This window comes from Neoarius graeffei, chromosome 20, assembly GCF_027579695.1.
Source record: "Neoarius graeffei isolate fNeoGra1 chromosome 20, fNeoGra1.pri, whole genome shotgun sequence".
Lineage (NCBI taxonomy): Eukaryota > Metazoa > Chordata > Actinopteri > Siluriformes > Ariidae > Neoarius > Neoarius graeffei.
The window spans coordinates 13,703,368-13,728,330 of record NC_083588.1 but is presented as its reverse complement, the minus strand read 5'-3'; the positions used below and the strand labels follow the sequence as shown (position 1 = coordinate 13,728,330).

Below are 24,963 nucleotides of genomic sequence, written 5' to 3'. Positions count from 1 at the left end.
ACAAGCTGTTCAGATTTGGCTCCGATTCCTATGTCACAAGAGGAGCTCATCAGAACGATACTGCCGCCTCATCGGCTAAGGCTACATCCACACGACAACGGCAACGAGATTTTTTTTTTTTTTTTAAATATCGCATCCACATGAGCAACGGATCAGTAAAATTTCAGGTACATATGACAACGCAACGCTTGCTGAAAACGATGCAATACACATGCCACACCTCTACGTGCGCTGTAAGACAGTCCCATCGGAGACACCAGAACAATAGAAGTAGACGCATGTGCATAAACCCTTTCTTCTGTAGGATTAGCCACATAAAGTTTTGATTATTAATCAGTAGCGTAAAACGAAAGACGCGGAAAGAGGAATGAATGGGGGTAGATGGAAGCCGGTACGCCAACATTCTGATATCCTCCAGAATTCTTTAATGGTCCGGAATAAATTGAATGCTACACGTTGATGGATTACTTTGTTCTTCTACGCCCTTTTTGAGGAATGTATTGTCGGACTTAAACCAACATCTGAAGAGGTGAGATCGCTCCTTTTTTTTTTTCCCTATTTTTGCTGGCGGGATTGTTTTTGTTTTTGGAAAGCGCACGGGCGGTGCGCGGTTTGGTACTGCTTCCGCAGTGTTTGGACTAAAGACTCTGCCCTAAGGGCTATTCTCTCACACTCTCTCTCTCTCTCTCTCTGCACCATTACACAAATATTCACAGTGAAAATATTTTGTAAGCGCGTTTCATGAACCAAGTTATAGGATTTGTTGACAACTCGCATCGAGTTCGTTACACTTCTACCCGGCGTGAAGCACTGACAGTCATGTGGTTGTGACGTCATCGTAAACAAATCCGTTCTACTCATCCAGACGACTTCGCAACGGCGCCGTTGCCAGATTTTTTTCACTCTGGAATCCGTTCTCAAAAGATTTCGTTTTGGGGCACCCAAAACGCCGGTGCCATGTGGACGCCAGGCCGAAACGATAAACAAATATCAGATTCACCTGAATACGTTGCCGTGTGGACAGGGCCTAAGTATCTCCACTCATGGCTTGAGAACAGCCTTTGCAAACAAACATTCATGAAGAAACTGCTACCTGATTGGCTGGCGGAAGAGGGGTGGGGTGAGCAGTGGTTCATTATCATTTAAAGGACCAGGCACTCAAATCGGCTGTTTTGAACAGGACTGTGTAGACAGGGTGAGAAGGGAGCTGTGGTACTTTATCCTTGTGGTATTTTCACTAAAGCAGGTCACAGACATTTCATTAAGACATCAGAAAACTGTTTCAACTTGTGGAAAAGGGGTATAAAAATGTGTCACCTTTAAAATTGGTGCTTTGGACACTTTTGAAAAACAGAATCTAAAATGCTTCTCGTCAAGAAATACCTGGCAACCACGGAGGACTGAACTACACATTGAATGAATCATCCAGAAAATCTGGAACTGTGTCAATTTGTGAAAAAGGGGCACGTCACCTTTCATCTGAAAAATATCCTAGATGACAAGATGGTGTTTTTTTTTTTTCCAGGGTTCCATGTTAGAGCCAAAGTTGACCGTCATTGGTACCAGTGGTAACAGAGAACCTCAGGGAAATTTACTTGATAGAAAGCATTTCATTGGATCTAAACGAGTACAGAATGAGTCATTAACAATTGTCATCATTTTCCCAGAAGTGAAGAAATATTCAAATGCAAATGAAATCGTCTCCAAAGCAATATTCTTGTATTTATTATACAGTATACTGTATATATAGACATACACACGATAATAATTTTGTATATAACACTAAGAAAGGTCCAAAAGGTCTAAAACAGTTCAACTTCAGCGGCACTTTAAGCATTATGAAAAATACATACATCAGTAAATAAAATGTCGCAACTTGTAGTCTTGGTTTCATTGCGAGGAATGACAGGAATCTTAGCTTCTGGCACCCTTAGCACCTCATCAATGATTTTGATGGAGATTATAAACCACTTTCTTAAATCACTGTGGATCAGGGAGTGTGTTATTTGCTTTAAATATATATAAATCTAAGTGACTAGTGAGGAATGATCGGGGAAAAAACATCAGAAAGGCATGAAAGGGTATAGATAATCTAGACCAATTTCCGAAAAAAAAAAAAAAATATTGACGTGTGGCAGCGGGGGCGTGGTCAAGTGTGAATCAAGGGCGGGGCTAGGGAAGATGAGTGGCAAAGTGATCACACCTGTTATCAATTGTGTGCGTGTCTGTTGCAGTGATGACAGAGCAGAGAAATGGAGGGACAGCGCGAAGAGGTAGCTGTCTCCAAACCAGATTGTGTGTGTGTGAGAAACTTAACGTGATGCTGAAAAGCAAAAATATCAATAAAAGACTGTTGCACATCATTTCCCACTTGTCCACGCTTCATTGCTCCACCCTCAGGGACATACTACAGCATGATTTTCACTTGAAGTGTATTTATGTTTAAGAGACTCTGGAATACCACAGTAATGCCTAAAATAATTAGATATAGGAACTGTAAATGACGACAGTATATAAATGAGTGATAGTGTGTTATCTAAGTGCTTAACTCTTACCTTCATGAAGAGAGAGATAATAGCGATGCCGTGTGGACTCTTCTCTGCTTCGCTGTAGTTTAAATATAAATCCTGGTTATAATGGATTAACTGTACCTGAGAAAACACACAAAGAACAACTGAGACTATACGAGTGCATCTCAAAAAATTAGTTTATCATGAAAAAGTTCTCTTTTTTTCATAATGTAATTCAAAAAAGGTAAACTTCCATATATTCTATATCCATTACATGGAAAGTGAAACATTTCAAGCCTTTTTTCTTTTAATTTTGATGATTATGGCTTACAGCTCATGAAAACCAGAAATCCTGTATCTCAAATTATAAGAATATTTCCTCAGATCAATCAAAAAAGGACTTACAATACAAAAATGTGCAACTTCTGAAAAGTATGTTAATTTATACACTCAATACTTGGTGGGGCTCCTTTACCACAAATTATTGCATCAGTGTGGCATAGCATGGAGGCCATCAGCCTGTGGCACTGCTGGTGTTACTGAAGCCCAGGTTGCTTTGATAGCGGCCTTCAGCTTGTCTGTATTTTCGGGTTGGGTGTTTCTCATCTTCCTCTTGACAATACCCCATAGTTTTTCTTTGGGGTTCAGGTCAGGCGAGTTGACTGGCCAATCAAGCACAGTAATATCATGGTCAGCAAACCATGTGGTAATAGTTTTGGCACTGTGGGCAGGTGCTGAGTCCTGCTGGAAAAGGAAATCAGCATCTCCATAAAGCTTGTCAACAGATGGAAGCATAAAGTGCTCTAAAATCTCCTGGTAGATAGCCGCATTGACTTTGGACTTGATAAAACACAGTGAATCAACACCAGCTGATGACACAGCACCCCAAATCATCACAGACTGTGCAAACTTCATACTGGACTTCAAACACCTTGGATTCTGTGCCTCTCCGCTCTTCCTCCAGACGCAAGGACCTTGATTTCCAAATGAAATGCAAAATTTACTTTCATCTGAAAAGAGGACTTTGGACCACTGAGCAACAGTCCAGTTCTTTCTCTCCTTAACCCAGGTCATACACTTCTGATGTTGTCTCTGGTTCAGGAGTGGCTTGAGATTAGGAATGTGACAGTTGTAGCCCCTTTCCTGAAGATATCTGTGCGTGGTGGCTCTTGATGCACTGACACCAGCCTCAGTCCACTCCTTGTGAAGCTCTCCCAAGTTCTTGAAGACTTTTCTTGACAATCCTCTCAAGACTGCGGCCATCCCTGTTGCCTGTGCACCTTTTCCAGCCAGCCTTTTCAGGCTTACCCTTTTTGTGGAGGGTGTCAGTGATCGCCTTTTGGACAACTGTCAAGTCAGCAGTCTTGCCCATGATTGTGGTCATGTGTACTGAACTAGACCGAGAGATACATGGTAGTTATACTGTTTTACTCAAACTCGAAATAAAATATGCGAATAATTTGAGAAACTGGATTTCTGATTTTGATGAACTATAAGCCATAATCATCAAAAAGCCTTGAAATATTTCACTTTACATGTAATGAATATAGACTACATGAAAGTTTTTTTTTAAAATTAAATTATGAGAAAAAAAAAAAAAGAACTTTTTCACTTTATTCTAATTTTTTGAGATGCACTAGTATTAGTATAATACAGTAATAATGATACCAGAAATAGTGATGGACTTAATAATGGGGTTAAAGTTGGAATAACTGAGAAAATACTACCGTATGGTTTAAGAGCTATAAACCCTTCAGGATGTACTGTTATATGTTATGATTTCTTGTTATACGCATCACATACTGGATTGACAGCCTGACACAAGTTAAAATTGAGTGTTGACTTAATTAAAGCCTAAATTAATGCTGATCTAATGTGACTGTGTGTTGTCTTTTTCACCATGCAGCGTTAAGAAATATTCTTACTTCTTCCTCCAAGTTGTGGTTTGATATCTGGGTCTTGCATGTGCGCATGTACCTGTAGTGTAATGATTTCATCAACTCAGAACAAATCCTCTTAATCCTGATCTCTTATACCTTACTGTCTCTTTTTCTTCCCAGTGTGTTTACTCTCTGTTTACTTTACAGGTTGTGTGTGTTGTATATAATTGAGTTATTTTATTTTTGAAAATTGTGACTTCATATAATCTCAGTAGCAGATGTGCCCTCACAGTGTATTATGTCTAATACACATCGTGTCTCACACATGGAGCACGAATAAAAATAACTTACAATGATATATCCCTTAAAATTCTCTGTGTTTTCAGACACACGTCTAGTGCAGTCTCTGTCTCACCTCTCCAGGAAAGGCATTCCCGTTGATCAGGTGCTCCGAGCCGTGTGTGTCATCACTGCCGAAATGCAATCTGATCTCCTGCAATGTGTACGTGTAACTCAGGGGACCGCCAGACACACACACATGCTTTGAGCCATCCACACGCAGGATCACATGACGTCCTGTATTATACAGCACACCACTGATCTGAAAAACAGAAAGATACATCCAGTACCAGTCAAAAGTTTGGACACCGCTACTCGTTCATAGGTGTTTCTGTATTTTGACTATTTTCTGCATTGTCGAACAACACCGAATACATCAAAACTATGAAAAATAAACAAAAAAAGTGTGAAAAAACAAAATATATTTCAGATTTTAGATTTTTCAAGGTAGCCAGCGTTTACCTTGGTGACGCTTCACTCACTACTGGCATTATCTTAACCAGCTTCATGAGGTAGTCACCTGGAATGCTTTTCAATTAACGGGTGTGCCTCATCAATACGTAATTAGCCAACTAGTTTCTTGCCTTCTTAGTGCCTTTGAAATCAAACAGTAAATTGTAAATAATAAAAATACAGTAAATAGCCCTATTCCACACCACAACTATTGTTTGATTGATTGACTGATTGCTTTATTCTGAACAGTAAAGAAAAAAAATGCAATAATCAAAATAGTCATGAACAAATGGGATAGCGTAGCCACAAGGCAATAACAATGTTCGGAAAGGATTAGGAAGAAGTAAATCTCATCTCATCTCATTATCTCTAGCCGCTTTATCCTTCTACAGGGTCGCAGGCAAGCTGGAGCCTATCCCAGCTGACTACGGGCGAAAGGCGGGGTACACCCTGGACAAGTCGCCAGGTCATCACAGGGCTGACACATAGACACAGACAACCATTCACACTCACATTCACACCTACGGTCAATTTAGAGTCACCAGTTAACCTAACCGGCATGTCTTTGGACTGTGGGGGAAACTGGAGCACCCGGAGGAAACCCACGCGGACACGGGGAGAACATGCAAACTCCACACAGAAAGGCCCTCGCCGGCCACGGGGCTCGAACCCGGACCTTCTTGCTGTGAGGCGACAGCGCTAACCACTACACCACCGTGCCGCCCATAATAAAAAAAAAATATATATATATAAAATAAAAGAAAACAAAAGCAACAAACAAAAAAGAAAAACATACTAACATACCAAGATGGTATAATATAGACCAGGGCTTTTCAAAGTGTGGGGCGCGCCCCCCCTGGGGGGCGCCAGAGTTCTTCAGGGGGGGCGCAACGTGAGAGACAAAATGGATCGGTTTTTAGTACCTAAAGCTACAGTGAGTGAGGAGACAAAGTCTGGGCCAAGCAAAAAAACAGAGCCTCCAGGATGTTGCGATTTGCAAATTCAACCAATCCCCGCGAATTCAGGGCGGTGTTGCAATTATATCCAATCACCGCAACTTTCCCGCAAATTTGACCAATCGTTGGCGTCATCTTGAGGTGACGTCGACAAACTACCTTCCGCCTTACTTCCGTGTGTTCAAGAGAAGCAGCATGCGCGTCGTGTTGCCAGATTGAGCGATTTCAAGTGCATTTTGGCGGGTTTTGAACATATTTTGGACTGGAAAACGTCAGCAGTATCTGGCAACACTGGTGTGTTATGTTTACAGTGAAGGACTGTGTGCACTTTATTTTTTTTTACTTAATACAAGAAATTAATGGATGCCAACATTTTTGCCAAAATGGTATTTTATTTTCCATTGTTTAGGCAGCTTTAGCATCATACTGTGAGATTCTGTTCAAATTGTTTTTTTCTTCTATGAAGCCTGAGCCATTTATTTTATTAGTTTATAATTATTGTTTAATTTAGTCTTCAGGAGAGACTGCCTACACACAGTACTAGTATTAATAGGTTTTTTTTTTACATAAAAGCTGAGGCATTTATATTATATTTTAAGGTAACTTCATGTTGTGCTGTGAGGTTCTATGCACTTTAACTTTTGAACCAACAGGTGCATTTGGATAAGTAAAGCCTATTTTTCTGCATTTTTGTAGTCCTGGTAATCTTTTATATTGGTAAAGTTGTTTATAGGACCATTTCTCTTTGTTTTTTTAATCAATAGTTTTTCAGTAATAACTTAATATTTAACATATCACTCAGTTTTAATCACAAAAAGAGAAAATCGCAACAATTTCTCGCAACTTTCACTTCCTCCCGCAATGTAATCGCAGCAAAAACCTAAAAAACACCGCAACTTTCATCGCAATTTTTTTTGGAAAAGCCCCCGCAACATCAGACATTTTAGCCCACAACAATCACAAAAAAGGCCCGCGGAATCCTGGGGGACTGGAAAAAGAAGGAAGTATGACCACGATTATTTAAAGTTTGGATTTTCATGGCCTGGATCTGAAGATGCTCCACTGCCACAGTGTGTTGTCTGCCAAGAGGTGCTAGCTAACGATGCTATGGGATGTTTAAAATGTGTAAAACAAGATGTTTTAAAAAGCACAGATGTTTAAAATGTGGAAAAGAAAAAAAATAATGTGTACAACAACCATTTTTTAAAAATACGAATGGAACATTAAGTATAGCAACAACAAAAATTGTAAGGGGGGCGCTGTTGTTTATTTGCTCTCCGAGGGGGGGCTGACTCTCCCACACTTTGAAAACCCTTGATATAGACCAAATCAATCATATATACAGATACTTAGTATGTTATACAGTGCTCAGCGTAAATGAGTGCACCCCCTTTGAAAAGTAACATTTTAAACAATATCTCAATAAACACAAACAATTTCCAAAATGTTGACAAGTCAAAGTTTAATACAAGTTCTGTTTAACTTATAACGTGAAAGTAAGGTTAATAATATAACTTAGATTACACATTTTTCAGTTTTACTCAAATTAGGGTGGTGCAAAATGAGTACACCCCACAACAAAACCTACTACATCTAGTACTTTGTATGGCCTCCATGATTTTTAATGACAGCACCAAGTCTTCTAGGCATGGAATGAACAAGTTGGTGACATTTTGCAACATCAATCTTTTTCCATTCTTCAACAATGACCTCTTTTAGTGACTGGATGCTGGATGGAGAGTGATGCTCAACTTGTCTCTTCAGAATTCCCCGTAGGTGTTCGATTGGGTTCAGGTCAGGAGACATACTTGGCCACTGAATCACTTTCACCCTGTTCTTCTTCAGAAATCCAACAGTGGCCTTAGATGTGTGTTTAGTCATGTTGGAGAAGTGCATGACGACCAAGGGCACAGAGTGATGGTAGCATCTTCTCTTTCAGTATAGAGCAATACATCTGTGAATTCATGATGCCATCAATGAAATGCAGCTCCCCGACACCAGCAGCACTCATGCAGCCCCACATAAGGACACTGCCACCACCATGTTTCACTGTAGGCACCAGGCATTTTTCTTTGTATTCCTCACCTTTGCGATGCCATACAGTTTTGAAGCCATCAGTTCCAAAAACATTTATCTTGGTCTCATCACTCCAGAAAAGAAAGAAAGAAAGAAAAGCACAACTCTATTCATCACACACTTGTGAAATTTCCTCTCTGCATTTAACCCATCTGAAGCAGTGAACACACACATGCGCACACACACAAGTGAGCAATGAGCACACACACAACCCATAGCAGTGGGCAGCCATGCTAACAGCACCCGGGGAGCAAGGTGCCTTGCTCAAGGGCACCTCAGCCCAAAGCCATCCCATATTAACCTAACCGCATGTTTTTGGACTGTGGGGGAAACCAGAGCACCCGGAGGAAACCCACGCAGACATGGGGAGAACATGCAAACTCCGCACAGAAAGGCCCCTGCCGGCTGCTGGGTTCGAACCCAGAACCTTCTTGCTGTGAGGCGACTGTGCTAACCACTACAACACCGTGCCGCCCAAAATATAGAGTATAGAGTCCAAGTAGTCTTCATCTTTGTCAGCATGGGCCTTGGCAAACTCTAGGCGGGTTTTTTTTGTGCCTGGGCTTTAGGAGAGGCTTCTTTCGTGGACGGCATCCACGCATGCCATTCCTCTGCAGCGTACGCCGTATTGTGTCACGGGAAATAGTCACCCCAGTTTGGCTTTCTACTTCTTTAGATAACTGCAGTGAACTTGCATGCCGATTTTCTTCAACCCCTCTCATCAGAAGATGCTCCTGTTGAGGTGTTAACTTCCGTGGACGACCTGGACGCCTGTGCAAGATGGTTGCAGTTCCATCTTTCTTAAATTTTTGGACCACTTTTGCTACAGTATTCTGACTGATAAGTAAAGCTTTTGCTGATCTTCTTGTAGCCTTCACTTTTGTGGTGTAAAGAAATTATTTTCTTTGGAGAATTCTGAAGAGACAAGTTGAGCATCACTCTCCATCCAGTCACTAAAAGAGGTCATTGTTGAAGAATGGAAAAAGACTGATGTTGCAAAATGTCGCCAACTTGTTCATTCCATGCCTAGAAGACTTGGTGCTGTCATTAAAAATCATGGAAGCCATACAACGTACTAGATGTAGTAGTTTTTGTTGTGGGGTGTACTCATTTTTGCACCACCCTAATTTGAGTAAAACTGAAAAATGTGTAATCTAAGTTAAATTACTAACCTTACTTTCATGTTATAAGTTAAACAGATGTTATATTAAACTTTGCCTTGTCAACATTTTGGAAATTGTGTTCATTGAGATATTGTTTAAAATGTTACTTTTCAAAGGGGGTGTACTCATTTACGCTGAGCACTGTACATATATACACACATACAATACATATATACCGGTACAGTACATACATATACACATAGATATAACTATACACATATCCATACGTACACAGACACTAATTATATTTATTTATTTATTTATTTATTTTGCCAAAAGTATTTGCTCACCTGCCTTGACTCACATATGAGCTTAAGTGACAGCCCATTCCTAATCCATAGGGTTCAATATGACGTCGGTCCACCCTTTGCAGCTAGAACAGCTTCAACTCTTCTGGGAAGGCTGTCCACAAGGTTTAGGAGTGTGTTTATGGGAATTTTTGACCATTCTTCCAGAAGCGCATTTGTGAGGTCACACACTGATGTTGGACGAGAAGGCCTGGCTCTCAGTCTCCGCTCTAATTCATCCCAAAGGTGTTCTATCAGGTTGAGGTCAAGACTCTGTGCAGACCAGTAAAGTTCATCCACACCAGACTCTGTCATCCATGTCTTTATGGACCTTGCTTTGTGCACTGGTGCACAGTCATGTTGGAAGAGGAAGGGGCCAGCTCCAAACTGTAAAAACAGTCTGCATGCCTAGGTGCTTGATTTTATACACCTGTGGCCATGGAAGTGATTGGAACACCTGATTCCGATAATTTGGATGGGTGAGCAAATACTTTTGGCAAATATATATATATATATATATATATATATATATATATATATATATATATACACACACACACACACACACACACACGATATAAATATATATCCGTACATACCCATACACACATATATACACTTACAACCCTAATTCCAAAAAAGTTGGGACAAAGTACAAATTGTAAATAAAAACGGAATGCAATAATTTACAAATCTCAAAAACTGATATTGTATTCACAATAGAACATAGACAACATATCAAATGTCGAAAGTGAGACATTTTGAAATTTCATGCCAAATATTGGCTCATTTGAAATTTCATGACAGCAACACATCTCAAAAAAGTTGGGACAGGGGCAAGAGGCTGGAAAAGTTAAAGGTACAAAAAAGGAACAGCTGGAGGACCAAATTGCAACTCATTAGGTCAATTGGCAATAGGTCATTAACATGACTGGGTATAAAAAGAGCATCTTGGAGTGGCAGCGGCTCTCAGAAGTAAAGATGGGGAGAGGATCACCAATCCCCCTAATTCTGCGCCGACAAATAGTGGAGCAATATCAGAAAGGAGTTCGACAGTGTAAAATTGCAAAGAGTTTGAACCTATCATCATCTACAGTGCATAATATCATCAAAAGATTCAGAGAATCTGGAAGAATCTCTGTGCATAAGGGTCAAGGCCGGAAAACCATACTGGGTGCCCGTGATCTTCGGGCCCTTAGATGGCACTGCATCACATACAGGCATGCTTCTGTATTGGAAATCACAAAATGGGCTCAGGAATATTTCCAGAGAACATTATCTGTGAACACGATTCACCGTGCCATCCGCCGTTGCCAGCTAAAATTCTATAGTTCAAAGATGAAGCCATATCTAAACATGATCCAGAAGCGCAGACGTCTTCTCTGGGCCAAGGCTCATTTAAAATGGACTGTGGCAAAGTGGAAAACTGTTCTGTGGTCAGACAAATCAAAATTTGAAGTTCTTTATGGAAATCAGGGACGCCGCGTCATTCGGACTAAAGAGGAGAAGGACGACCCAAGTTGTTATCAGCGCTCAGTTCAGAAGCCTGCATTTCTGATGGTATGGGGTTGCATTAGTACATGTGGCATGGGCAGCTTACACATCTGGAAAGACACCATCAATGCTGAAAGGTATATCCAGGTTCTAGAGCAACATATGCTCCCGCCCAGACGACGTCTCTTTCAGGGAAGACCTTGCATTTTCCAACATGACAATGCCAAACCACATACTGCATCAATTACAGCATCATGGCTGCGTAGAAGAAGGGTCCGGGTACTGAACTGGCCAGACTGCAGTCCAGATCTTTCACCCATAGAAAACATTTGGCGCATCATAAAACGGAAGATACGACAAAAAAGACCTAAGACAGTTGAGCAACTAGAATCCTACATTAGACAAGAATGGGTTAACATTCCTATCCCTAAACTTGAGCAACTTGTCTCCTCAGTCCCCAGACGTTTACAAACTGTTGTAAAGAGAAAAGGGGATGTCTCACAGTGGTAAACATGGCCTTGCCCCAACTTTTTTGAGATGTGTTGTTGTCATGAAATTTAAAATCACCTAATTTTTCTCTTTAAATGATACATTTTCTCAGTTTAAACATTTGATATGTCATCTATGTTCTATTCTGAATAAAATATGGAATTTTGAAACTTCCACATCATTGCATTCCATTTTTATTTACAATTTGTACTTTGTCCCAACTTTTTTGGAATCGGGGTTGTATATTATTAATAGAATGCTACTGTAATTCCTCCTCCCTATACCTCACAAAGATCTGTTCCTTATACCTTTTTTTTTAACTGGTTTATAGTTGTACATTTCATGAGCTCCACATTCAAAAAGTGTTCCATAGCTTTACTCCACAAATAGAGATACTGAACATTTTTAACGTTGTCCTAGCACTGCGAGTTTTAAATTTCCCCTCAAATTATAGCCCCCTCTCTATCCGAGAACATTGTTTGGATATTCCTTGGTACTTTATAATTCCTTACTTTGTACATTATTAAGGCAGTTTTATATTCTATAATATCCCTGAATTTTAAACATTTTGAATTTAAGAATAGTGAATTAGTATGATCTCGGTAACCAGCACTATGACTTATTCTTATAGCTCTTTTTTGAAGTATAGTTATTGCATGAAATGAACATTTATACGTATCCCACACCACTGAGCAGTAATTTAAGTACGGTAAAACCAGGGAACAGTAAAGGATGCGGAGTGAATTATAGTCCAGGACGTGCTTAGCTTTACTCAAAACAGATATGCTTCTTGATAGTTTCATTATTATGTATTTTATATGTGATTTCCAATTAATTCTATCATCTATTATTACCCCAAGAAATTTATTATTAGAAACTCTTTCAATGTCAACACCATCTACCTGTACATTTATTGCCTTATTTATTTTAATTATTAAATAACATGATTTTTGTTTTAGACAGATTTAATGATAATTTATTTCGATCAAACCAACTTTTTAACCTGCACAATTCTGAAGAGATTATGTTTTCTAACTCATGTAAATTTGTTCCAGAACAAAACACATTTGTCTCATCTGCAAATAATACCATCTTAAATATCTTAGATACATTGCACACATCATTTATACAAAGAATGAACAGTTTAGGACCCAAAACTGACCCCTGGGGGACACCACAAGCAATGTTCAAACAAGATGAGACAGAGTCACCCAACTTCACAAATTGTGTCCTGTTGCTCAAATAACTTCTTATCCAATTTAATACAACTCCCCTGATCCCATATTGTTCCATCTTATTAATTAATATATCATGATTAATAGTATCAAAAGCTTTTTGGAGACCAATAAATATCCCAGCGACATATTTTTTATCATCTCTAGAGTTACTGATTTCTTCAATTGATTCCATTAGTGCCAGCTCTGTTGATCTATTTGCTCTAAATCCATATTGACTATCACTGAGTAGTTTGTATTTTTCAATGAATTTATCTAATCGGTTATTGAATAGTTTTTCAAGAATTTTGGAGAATTGAGGAAGTAAAGAAACAGGTCTGTAATTTGTGAAGTTGCGTTTGTCCCCAGATTTATACAATGGAATTACTTTTGCTATTTTCATATTGCTTAGAAATGTACCGGTTTGAAATGACAAGTTACAGATGTGTGTTAATGGTTTAGAAATCCCCCCAATAATCGTTTTCACTAGATTCATATCAATATCATTACAATCTGTGGACATGTTATTCCTACATTTACTAACTACATCAATAATTTCCCTCTCATCTACTGGTGTAAGAAACATAGAACAAGAATTCCTCTTTATAATATTATCAATACAATCATTATTTGTTACCGGATCAGAGATATTTCGAGCTAATCTTGGTCCAACATTAACAAAAAAAATTATTAAAACTATCACTAACTACATCCATGTTATAATTTTTGATATCTTTGTCATTAAAGTATTTAGGGTAATGTATTTTTCCAGAGCCATCTTTAATAATACTATTTCATATATTCCAGATTCCTTTAATATTATTTTTGCTATTATCTATTAATTTGCCATAATAATCCTTCCTACATCTCCTTATGATACTCGTTAACTTTTTATATTTTTTATATTTATTTTCTGCCTATTATCCGTATTATGTCAAGATCTGCTCAACTAAGTCAAGAGAAACGGCATCCATCATTACTTTAAGGTATATAGTGTCTCATAATTAATTAAATTTTTTTTTTTAAATCATCGAGTTTGAAGGTGTGTCCAAACTATTGACTGGTACTGTCGATAAAAACAGTGGATATTTAAAAAAAAAAAAAAAGTTAATTGCTTTTGTTTTTGTAACATGAAAAATGAATCAAAGATAAATGCTACCACCACCATGCTTTACCATGGGAATGGTGTTCCTTGGATAATAAGCTGTGCTGTTCGGATATCAAGAAAAGCCGAATCAGAATCACTTCATTGATGACAGGTGTATGATGGCGACTGGCAGAGGGCGAATAACTTGGATTTTGAATTCTTTTTTTGTTATCACACATTTTCTGTGTATCCACTATAAAAAGCACATGGACTTTCATTTGTCATAAATTAGTGGACAACCCATCCATCCATCCATTATCTGTAGCTGCTTAGCCTGTGCAGGGTCGCGAGCAAGCTGGAGCCAATCCCAGCTGACTATGGGCGAGAGGCAGGGTACACCCTGGACAAGTTGCCAGGTCATTGCAGGGCAAACACAGAGACAAACAACCATTCACGCCAGCGGTCAATTTAGAGCCACCGATGAGCCTAACCTGCATGTCTTTGGCTTGTGGGGGAAACCGGAGGACCTGCAAACTCCACACATGCAAACTCCATACAGAAAGGCCCTCGTCGGCCACTGGGTTCAAACCCAGGACCTTCTTGCTGTGAGGCGACAGTGCTAACCACTACACCACCGTACCGCCCTCGTGTGCAACCCCTTTTTTCCCCCATATCTCTGTGCCTTTTTTTGCCTTTTGCCTAGCCCTTCTGGTTTGCTGTTTTTTTTCTGATCCCTGTTTTTTTTTTTTAGCTTTGCTTTGAAATTTTGACTTCTCCTGGATCCTGATTTTTGGATTTGTCATCCCTCTAGTCTCTCTGACTTTGATAACAACTCAGGACTGGATTTCCAAAGCCTGCACTTCTGAAACATCTTGTATATGGATCCTTTTCTGTCCCAGAGAGCTCTTTGTTACATAATGCTTCACTTGACAAAGTGGATTTATGAACATGAATCAGCTGTTTTCTATCAAGGTCAACTGTTGGGCAAGCTTTGGCCCAGTGCCAGCTTCAACACTCGTTCACGACAGAAATCTTTTGGCATACTTCATGGTGAAACACTCTCCTTCACAATAAGGTGACCTAAACACCCCATTATACTCGGGTCTTCCTGGTTATCCATTCATAACAACAAGCTGAACTCATCACTTGGAGTGAAGCCTCCTGTTTTAATCATTGTTTGTCTCTGCTGGGTCTCTCTACCCATGTAGGAAGTCCATCCCAGAACCCTACAAAGACCTTGCAGAGGGATTTAGCAAGTCACAAGCATCAAAATTACCACCATATCAACTTTGGGAATGTGCAATAGACCTCCTAGCAATCATAATTCCCCCTAGAAGTCAAACCTATCTCCTATCCCTGACAGAAACCAAGGCCATGGAAGAATACATCTCTGAAGCCCTGGCCCAAGGCTACGTTCATCCATCCACATCTCCTACCACTGCAGAATTCTTTTTTTTATCATGAAAAAGGGCAGAGGACTCAAACCCTGTATTGATTTCCAAGACCTCAGTGCTCTCACTGTCAAATACTGGAATCCACTGCCATTGGCCCCCCATCTTCCATTGAACTGATAAGAGGGGCTAAGATTTAACAAGCTCGACCTATGGAGTTCCTAGAACGTGATATGTATCAATGAGTGGAAGATTTTCACAAACATGGGCCACTATGAATATCTGGTTATGCCTTGTAGTCTGGTGAACATTCCATGTTTTTCAGCCTTTTATCATTGAGCATGTTACCCAGGTACTAAAAACAGACTGAAAGAATAACCTGTATGTATCCAGCTGGAGAAATTAGAATCTCACAAAACTTCAAAGTCATCCAAGATGAGAATGGAGTGGAGAGTCTCGCTACTGTTCTCACGATTACAGCTCATTTCTCCTCAGCTTGGTGTCTCATTCCGCTAGCCAAGTCACGCACAGCCAAGGTATTATTTAAAAGATATGTTTAAATCATGTCTCCTCAAGGACATCGTTTCTGACTGTGGTGTTCAAATCACCTTGTGCCTGGTAAGCATTTTGCGAGAGGCTTAGCACAAATTTCAGTCTGTCCTCAAGCTACGACCTCCAGTTAAATGGGCAAATGGAAATGATCAAGCAGGAGATTGAGAGGTTCCTCAAAGTATACTACTTTCACAACCAGCAGGATTGGAGCAGGCAGAATATGCACAGTATTTCTTGATGCATCCATTCACCGGCTTCACACCTTTCCAACCAGCACCATTCTGGGGTTCCTGCCACCATCAAGTTAATGAGCAAGACTGAGGTTACAGTGAACTGAACTTGTCAAACTTATCAACTTATACCTGGGGTGGCCACAGTGGTCACCCTTTAACATCTCCCATAAGTTGCACCTTGAAGATGAATTACTTTTTACTTCAATTAATTGGAACGGAGACTCATATGCAACAGATCAATTTGTTTTTGTTTCTGTTATCTCCCCCCGAACCATCAGAAATCTGGTGAACCCCCAGGCTAAACCTTCACGCAAGAGGAAGCAATAAATTCAGTAAATTCACTTTGCATAATATTCTCTCAGTGGTAATTACCGTCACATCGGATGAAATTGAATAAAGCTACAGAGGGAACAGAACCCACTGCAGTGCTGATATAATGAGTTGCGAGTTAATTCAGCACTGAACTGACAGTGATTGTGATTTCACTTGACAGCACAGGCAAATAACACCGACAGCCATGCTGGGATAGACTACAGCAATGCTGATAAAATGGTGTCATAACTTTTGTGCTGAAGATAAATATGCTTTTTATTTCCTCCCTCACACACAAATTTATCCAGACACAACTTATTTACACAGACTGGTGCTGATAACTGTTCCTCACGCTGTTCTGTGATATTCAACACACCCTTAGTTGTGTTTTAGCAGGTGGGTAGGATGAAGCTTCGAAAAAAACAAGAGGTACAATTTCTTCCATTTTAAAGGCAGGCCAGTATTGGACTCCAAAATCTGTTGTTAGGTGAATTAAATATGCGTACATCAAATAAAATGGTGCACAGACCTCAAATCGACCAAGATCTGTCCATCATATTTCTCTGAGAGATTATAATACACAAACGGGCTTCCAAGAGGCACAACAGAAAAGCGTTTACTTGATCATCAGCAGAACAGGGTTTTAAAGCTGTTTGAATCTCGACAATGCTGCAACAATCTGAGCCCAAAGAAGCAAAATTGGCCCTGCTCTCTGGGTGGGAGAGATGGCAAAGTCTCTATCCTGTCAATCACAGTCACACTCGTTAATTGTGGAAGAGTGCAGATCGCACTTTCCCTCTGAGTGTGATACACTGCCTTGTAATGCAGCATGAGCAGCATTAAAAAAAAAAAGACACAGCTGGCTGGTTTCATACGTCTCAGAAGAAGCCGTTAACCTCCAGGGCTGGCTGTGCCTTATGTGAAGTTTAGTAAACTTTATTTACTCCTACTATGAATACTAACAAGAAAAAAATAATCATAGTTTGTGACGCAAATTCTGAAGAGCATTAGCTCTAATAGTAAAACATAACTAGAAAGCTACTGGCTGGGAATGTGAGGACATGGGAATGTACTAAATACAGCAATTAACAAGACAAAGCAAAAAGAGTATTTTAGTGGCTGTGTGCTGAGATATCAGAAAAAAGTTGCTTGTGTGCGTGTGTGTGGCTGGAGGGTGTATGTAGGTATGCTTATTTGCGCTTGGCTTATGAATATGTATGACCATGTGGGCTCTATGGCTGCCTTTGCCGTAATAAAAAACAGATTTATATGATCCCACGCGACAACGATCAAGCACTGAACAATGGGATAATGACTTGACTAACATTAATTGCAGATTAATGTATGTTAATGAGTGTATTTTTTGCTTAGGATATTAAATACTAAATGGGCCGGTTGCTTCAAAAGACAAGCAGTTAATCACATAACTGCCACTCAGAGAGATGCGTAAGAAATGTATAAGCTCACTTAAAAAAATAAGATAAAACGTAGCCTCATCAGGAATGCAGCTCATCATGAAGTCCACTCAGATCGTAATGAAATCATTTATTTTAATAGTGAAATGCAAGATCATCAATCGTCATGCGTTTCATGGGACAGTTCCAAAAATCAAAGGCTGCCCTTACGTTTCACTGATCACATCGATAAGAAAGTATAAACTTATTCTGTTATCATTACCACTTGCACTTTAAGAGGAAATTGTTCTCAATTCTAAGATTCCTGTTCTCGGCTGGCAGGACTGGAACCTAATGTGGTCTTCTGCTGGTGCATGCTGAGATGCTTTTCTGCTCACCACAGCTGTAAAGTGTTGCGATGACTTGCTACATCCTTCCTGGCAGCTCGAATCAGTCTGGCCGTTTTCCTCTGACCTCTCTTATCAACAAGGCGTTTGTTTCCACCGACAGAACTATCACTCACTCAGTGTTTTTTGTTTCTCGCACCATTCTGTGTAAACTCTAGAGACTGTTGTGTGTGAAAACCCCAGGAGATCAGCCGTTTCTGAAATACTCAAACCAGTCCATCTAGCTCAAACCAACACCCATGCCACAGTGAAAGAAAGTCGCACTTTGAGACCACAATTTTTCCCATTTGGAGATTTAAAGTGAATATTATCTGAAGCTCTTGATTTGTATCTGCATGATTTTATGCATTGTGCTGCTGTCAAGGGATTGGCTGATTAGAGAACTGCATAAATGTAATATGCATTATAAAGTGGCTGGTGAGTGTGTGTGTCTTATACAGATGCAAAAATTAGATATAAAAATGTATAGTTGCTATTGGTTTTGCTCCAGTGATCATACCTCTTCTCTTCAGCTCTTGGTGAAAAATAAATAAATAAATAAAAGTAATGTATGACTGGAAGTGGTGGTGGAGTCTAATTAGAAAGTGAAAGCTGAGAAGATAAATAAAAGCATCAAAGAGTGATCTCATGTTCAGTATGAAACTGCACGCAGCTCCTTTATTGCCCATCATCATAACATCAACCTGTCTCAAGCCGCAGGTCGATATTGATCAAAGTCTTCCATTCGTTGTGTCACTATATACGTCTGGATATGTCCAGACGTCACTATATACGTCTGCCTGTAGCAAAGTTCTCAATGCCGACAGCTTTATTTCAAGTAGAAATCAACAAATTTGTAAATACAAATAACTAATACTTTGGAAATTCGTCTCATCACATGGGACTGAGATTAACTGCATTCCTATTCTATGCTGAAATGTTAAATCTGTAATTATTATGATAATTTTTAACCACTGCTTAATAGCACTCCTTTGTGGATAATTGTCAGCTTGCTAAGCATGAGCGAGTGATACCCTTTTCCCATCAAAGCAGTTCGAGGGCCGGGTCAGAGCCGGTGCCTAATCTTGAACCAGTTCTTCATGTTTCGATACGCAATGAACCGGCTCTCGGCCAGAAAACTGGCTTGAAATAGCTACCAATGCTTTGCTGGTTTAGCACCAATAACCGTTCATGTTAGGGGCTGGGGGCAGGATTATTCTGACCAACAAAAACTTTGTGACCACCATTTTAAAAAAAAGAGCTCATGCAGCGTCGACTCTGACTAATCCAATAGTCCGTTATTGTTGGCGTTGTGCTTGGTGCTAGCATTGCTGAGAAAGTGGAGACATATCCAGAGTATATAGTGACACAATTGCCGCTTTTCCACTACAAACGCGGCTGAGTCGGGCTGAGCCGTGCCGTGCTGAGTCGGGCTGAGTCGAGCTGAGTGGGGCTGTTGGAGTTGCATTTCGACTACAACCGCGCTGAACCGTGCTGGCTGGAAGTGGGTGGACACATTGGGTGGAGTTAGCGAAAGTGGGTGGACGTCAGGTGATGTCGTTAGGCGGCGCAAACAGTGACATCAGTGATCTTTTAAGCGGTAGTCTCACGACCCGGATAGTAAACAATAAACATGGAGGACATGGAGTCGTTAGTGTTGCTGGTCTTGGTGCTGTGGCTTGTTGTCACCGACAACGCGAACAGATACTGGCAAGAGCGTATAGATGAGGCAAGGCGCATAAGGCTTCATAATTCTCGTAATTCGCAATTCTCCTTCTTCCGGGTTTACGGTGTTTACAGATCCCAGCGTGTTCGCAGGGCGTGTGTGGGCATGTGAGGACACTCCTCCTCACCAATCAGTGCACAGGGGAGTGTCTGCTCACGCCCCTAGCCTCATTCAGCTCGGTTTGGCTCGCTTCAGCCCTACTCCAAAACCGTGCGAGTTTTGGGGGCTGAGCAGGGCTGAAGCGAGCTGAGTCGTGCTGTTCTTAGATAGTCGAAACGCGAGCCGTGTCGGGCTGAAGTGAGCTGAAGCGAGCTGAAAAAGGGTAGTGGAAAAGGGCCAAATGACGTGACTCGACGGTGGCTTTCTAGCATCTAGTTCAAGTTGGTGGAAAGGAGGCATGAGTAACTTACCAAGGCAGACACATGTTTGGTGGTCTTACTCTGACAGGATTACACACATTTCAATGGACAGCCCTTACCTTTCTTTCACCTGTGATGCGCAGAGGGGTAAGGAAGGGGTCAAAAGTCAAACGGCGGGTCTCGATGTTCACCGGTGACTGTCTTTTCCCAACGGAGCAAAGTTTCCATGCAGAGTTCACCAATCCCCAAAAAGAGGGAACTGTAACACAAACAGTGTTTAAATGTGGCCTGTATCGCGGAAAGCACATCGTGTCTGAGATTGAGATATGGCCACAGCGGATTGCTGATGATCAAGCATTTGTGATGATGTTTATGTGTCCTATAGTGTCTTGCCTCATCTAATTCCATCATAGGCTTTGAGTAGATTAAGGATAATCATCTTTCATTTGCATATATATTTAAAATTATATACACATGCTATTATACTTCAGTCACTGATTTAGATGCCAGTCTTCAATTTAGGAAGAAACACTGCTTTTTCTTTATCTGAAGATACATAATTCAGATAAACTCGCAAATTCAGTCAGCAAGCAGTAGAATGCCCACCTATGGGGAGAAAACAAATTACGGTCACCATAGTAACCCATTCACTTACACTGGCACAAAAAAAAAAAACCCACCACAAATAACTTGATAAATATCAATATTTTCCATCTCCCTTAGAGGTTACTTGACTTTGTAATATTGGCAAATCCATTACAAGCTAACGTTGGATATAGAAGTAAAGGGCAATTAGGATAAAATTAAGGGAATCTTTCACCAAGTATACGCAAGGTCAAGACACTCATCCATCCTGAAAGTGTCCAATTTAGTGAGGCATCTCATCTATTTTCTCATCAGATGTTAAATTATCGAGGGAGATTCTTCTTTGGGGATGAGGAGGCCCATTAAACTGCATGGATTCCATGGGCTCTCCCTTGTTCTTGTTTCCTGCCACATCAGGCCACGCCCCCATTCTGAGATGCCTTGCTTCTATGCAAATCATATATTTCTTGCCCCCCCACCAAACCCTCCCCTTCTACACCAAAACAGAGACAGAAAGTCAATAATCAATGCCAATGTTCTATTTTTCAGTATTTTTTTCTAAATCAGTGCTGATTGTTTTTTTTTTTTTAATGTCAAACTTCGTCTCTGATTTATGCTCCATGAAGTTTGTGCCATGTGAAGCTTAATAATTAAAAAATAAAAAAAAAAACTGAATCAAAAGTATAAATTTAACAATTTAAAGGCACCAAAAAACGTGTCCTTGCTGTGAAAGCCTGTTATTCATTCTTTCATTGATCCACCTCGACTGTTTACCCTAAAATGTTGTGTAGTCAATTACTATCGTGCATCATGCACTCATTGTCTTTTACAAATGTTTAAGCACAGAAATGTGTGTTTGTGTTCAGTGACCTACATCGACTGTGGCTTTCCCAGAATAGTGACAGTGCTGTAATCCCACTTCAGTACATTTTAGATCCAATCACACAGATGAACACAGCAGATCACATTCGAGCATTGTTCATGCTGTCTGATTTCACTCACATCAAACTCAGGCAAACAATAGTGTTGGATCTCATCACTATCCATAGGTCGCGTTAACCGACAATTGTCCGTCATTGACGGATTTTTTTTAGCTATGACGGAAAAATCTGAAGGCCGTCGGTCATTTTGACGGATGTTTACCGTTACCATTACCAATAATAGCCTAATAATAACAATAATAAAACATAATGAAACACACAATTGAAATTATTGGCAAGTTGTGGCAGAGTTTTCTTACATACAGTATACGTAGTCTTCACTGCCGTCACTTTCAATCTGAGCCGACGTTGCGGCAGTCTTGATGTTCAGTGCATAGGCTACTCATGTATACACTGTAACCACTGCGCAAGGCTGTTCCCCCCATCGCGCTCCTGACCGCGCTCTGACTTTTCTAACCACTAGCACAGTGAGATGTATTAATGTTTCCCTTCTCTGCAGAAGACACGTCATTTTTGCTATTAAAAAAAAAGAGATGCATTGGGTTGTTTGTGTCGTTTCCCTGCCTGTACAATAGCGCTCATTTAGGCTAGTTGTTTTCTTGTTTTTAAAATGAAACAAATGTCGATTTATTGTATTCTTCCCCAGCAAGCTTAGGAAGCTTAGGAACATCACTGCTCGAATATCTGCTAAACTATCATTTTAATGAGAGCACGGGTAGACAAACTAACATTTAAAAATAATTTCGTTTTATTTAAGACCTTCCGTGTCAGGTTCCAGGCTCCGCCGAGCCGAGACGCGGGGTGCAGCTGCACCACTGGTGCAGAAAGACCGCATGCTGCAGGATTTCCTCCCTATGAAGAGAGTACTAGCAGGGTCGGGAAATCCAACTTTCAGAGGCTCTTGCCGGCTTCTGATCACTTCCCTGGGACACGGGCGCAGATAGAGGGGGGGACGGGGGAAATTCGTCCCACCCAGATTTAAATTCACCTTGTTCGGTTCCCCCCACTTATAGGGAGGAAAAAACGTCTATGCTGTCTTTCTTTGCATAAGGCAAACCTCACGGAAAAATCAAAAGACTAATTACCATTCGGTTTATTGAGGTGCACAGCAGTACAGACGTAGCTGCAACTGCGCAGACTGCACAGGTTGCGAGCTCGAGCTTGGTTGCTATGGTTACCCACAACAAGTTTGACAGGCATATCGGGGACAGCGCCTCCTAGTTCAGGACCCCAACACGGCATGATGAAGGGTGCCAAAAGGCAGAAAACGATTGCATCGTTTTTTGAAAAAACAACGACTGTAAGTAAACTGTGCCTTACTTTATCATATCACCTTGCAATTTTTTGATAGTCTGTTCAAAGTAATGTCGTAGTGAAAGTAAAATCGTACGGAGTAGAGATGCCTTTCTGGTAGCCTCCTTCTTTCGGTGGTAGCCTGTAGATACAGTGCTCAGAAGGCAGTTTTAATGTTTAATCTGGCGTTCCCTGCCATAATTTCAGCAAGCATATTGTTTCATAAGGAAACTTTGCGAAGAGTTGTTGACTGACTGCCGCTCACGCAACACACAGGCATAGTTAGAAAGTCAGTATGCACTGGTTTACACTTTACACACACACACACACACACACACACACACACGTAGCCCAGCCTCTCGCTATGTTTAACAGTTGGAACTTAGCGGTTTTAAAACTAGTTTTACAGTTTTGCAATTTCTGTGCGTGATGATAATGTGTAAACTTTGGATTTCCATAGGCTATGTTAAAATGCTATCATTGTCCTGGCCTGCAGGTAGTTCCTGGTGATGGCAGTGAGGGAGGTGAAATAACATGTATACACACTACCGTTCAAAAGTTTGGGGTCACCCAGACAATTTTGTGTTTTCCATGAAAAGTCACACTTTCATTTACCACCATAAGTTGTAAAATGAATAGAAAATATAGTCAAGACATTTTTCTGGCCATTTTGAGCATTTAATCGACCCCACAAATGTGATGCTCCAGAAACTCAATCTGCTCAAAGGAAGGTCAGTTTTATAGCTTCTCTAAAGAGCTAAACTGTTTTCAGCTGTGCTAACATTATTGTACAAGGGTTTTCTAATCATCCATTAGCCTTCTGAGGCAATGAGCAAACACATTGTACCATTAGAACACTGGAGTGAGAGTTGCTGGAAATGGGCCTCTATACACCTATGGAGATATTGCACCAAAAACCACACATTTGCAGCTAGAATAGTCATTTACCACATTAGCAATGTATAGAGTGGATTTCTGATTAGTTTAAAGTGATCTTCATTGAAAAGAACAGTGCTTTTCTTTCAAAAATAAGGACATTTCAAAGTGACCCCAAACTTTTGAACGGTAGTGTGTATATATATATATATATATATATATATATATATATATATATATATATATAAAAGGGATGTTAACCGATGACCGTTTGATCGGTGGTTGACCGAATCAACGTCAACCGGTTAATTTTTTTTTGGTTGTCGGTTAAAAAAAAAAAATCGTTTTGAAGCTGCCGATTTTGGAGCGGACAGCTGACAAATCACAAACACCCATTCAGTCATGTCCCGCCCCAGTTAAAGACAGCTGACAAATCAAACACCCATTCAGTCATGTCCCGCCCAGCTGCCACTCGGTGAAAGAAAAGTGTAGACACCGGCTTTTTAGCTTACAAATTACTATTGTTTTTTTTTTTTTTAATTATTAGAAGGCACATGGAGTTTAGTCCTGCCTTGGCCAGTGCATTCTGAAAGTATGTTTCGGTCTGTAGCCAACAATGCATGTTATTGCAGATCATCTCTCTCCACACAAACTAAAGGCGCAGATGCCGACTTTTTTTTTTTTTAATCGCGCAGATCCGTTTTTTTTTTTTTTGGGGGGGGGGGGGGGCGTTGGAGTGTCTGATTGTAATTTCAAGGTGGATTCTGTATTAAAATTACTAAATAGGCGGGTGCCGTTGCAGTCCATGAGGCGTGGGGGGTGTGAAAGGAGGGCAGTGGATCGGGGGGCTGCGCGCGTTTGCGCGGAAGCTGCGCAATCAGTAGATCAGAATGCGCACATTAAATTTTGCGCGGGCGCGCGGCTTTCTGATTTGCTGTTTTCTTCTCGTGCTTGTACTTCCTGTGTT

General features: G+C 40.4%; 1 protein-coding gene across 1 annotated transcript in view; it reads right to left on the bottom strand.

The window, feature by feature from the left end:
* The window catches only part of ca10b (carbonic anhydrase Xb), a 46,605-nt gene that overhangs the window by 13,912 nt on the left and 7,730 nt on the right, over positions 1 to 24,963 (bottom strand). Inside the window, exons 3-5 of the mRNA XM_060902521.1 lie at positions 20,421 to 20,560; positions 4,806 to 4,991; positions 2,556 to 2,651 (exon numbers count right to left, since the gene is read on the bottom strand). Of these exons, the coding sequence (XP_060758504.1) occupies positions 2,556 to 2,651; positions 4,806 to 4,991; positions 20,421 to 20,560 (422 nt within the window). The remainder of the gene's footprint in view (positions 1 to 2,555; positions 2,652 to 4,805; positions 4,992 to 20,420; positions 20,561 to 24,963) is intronic.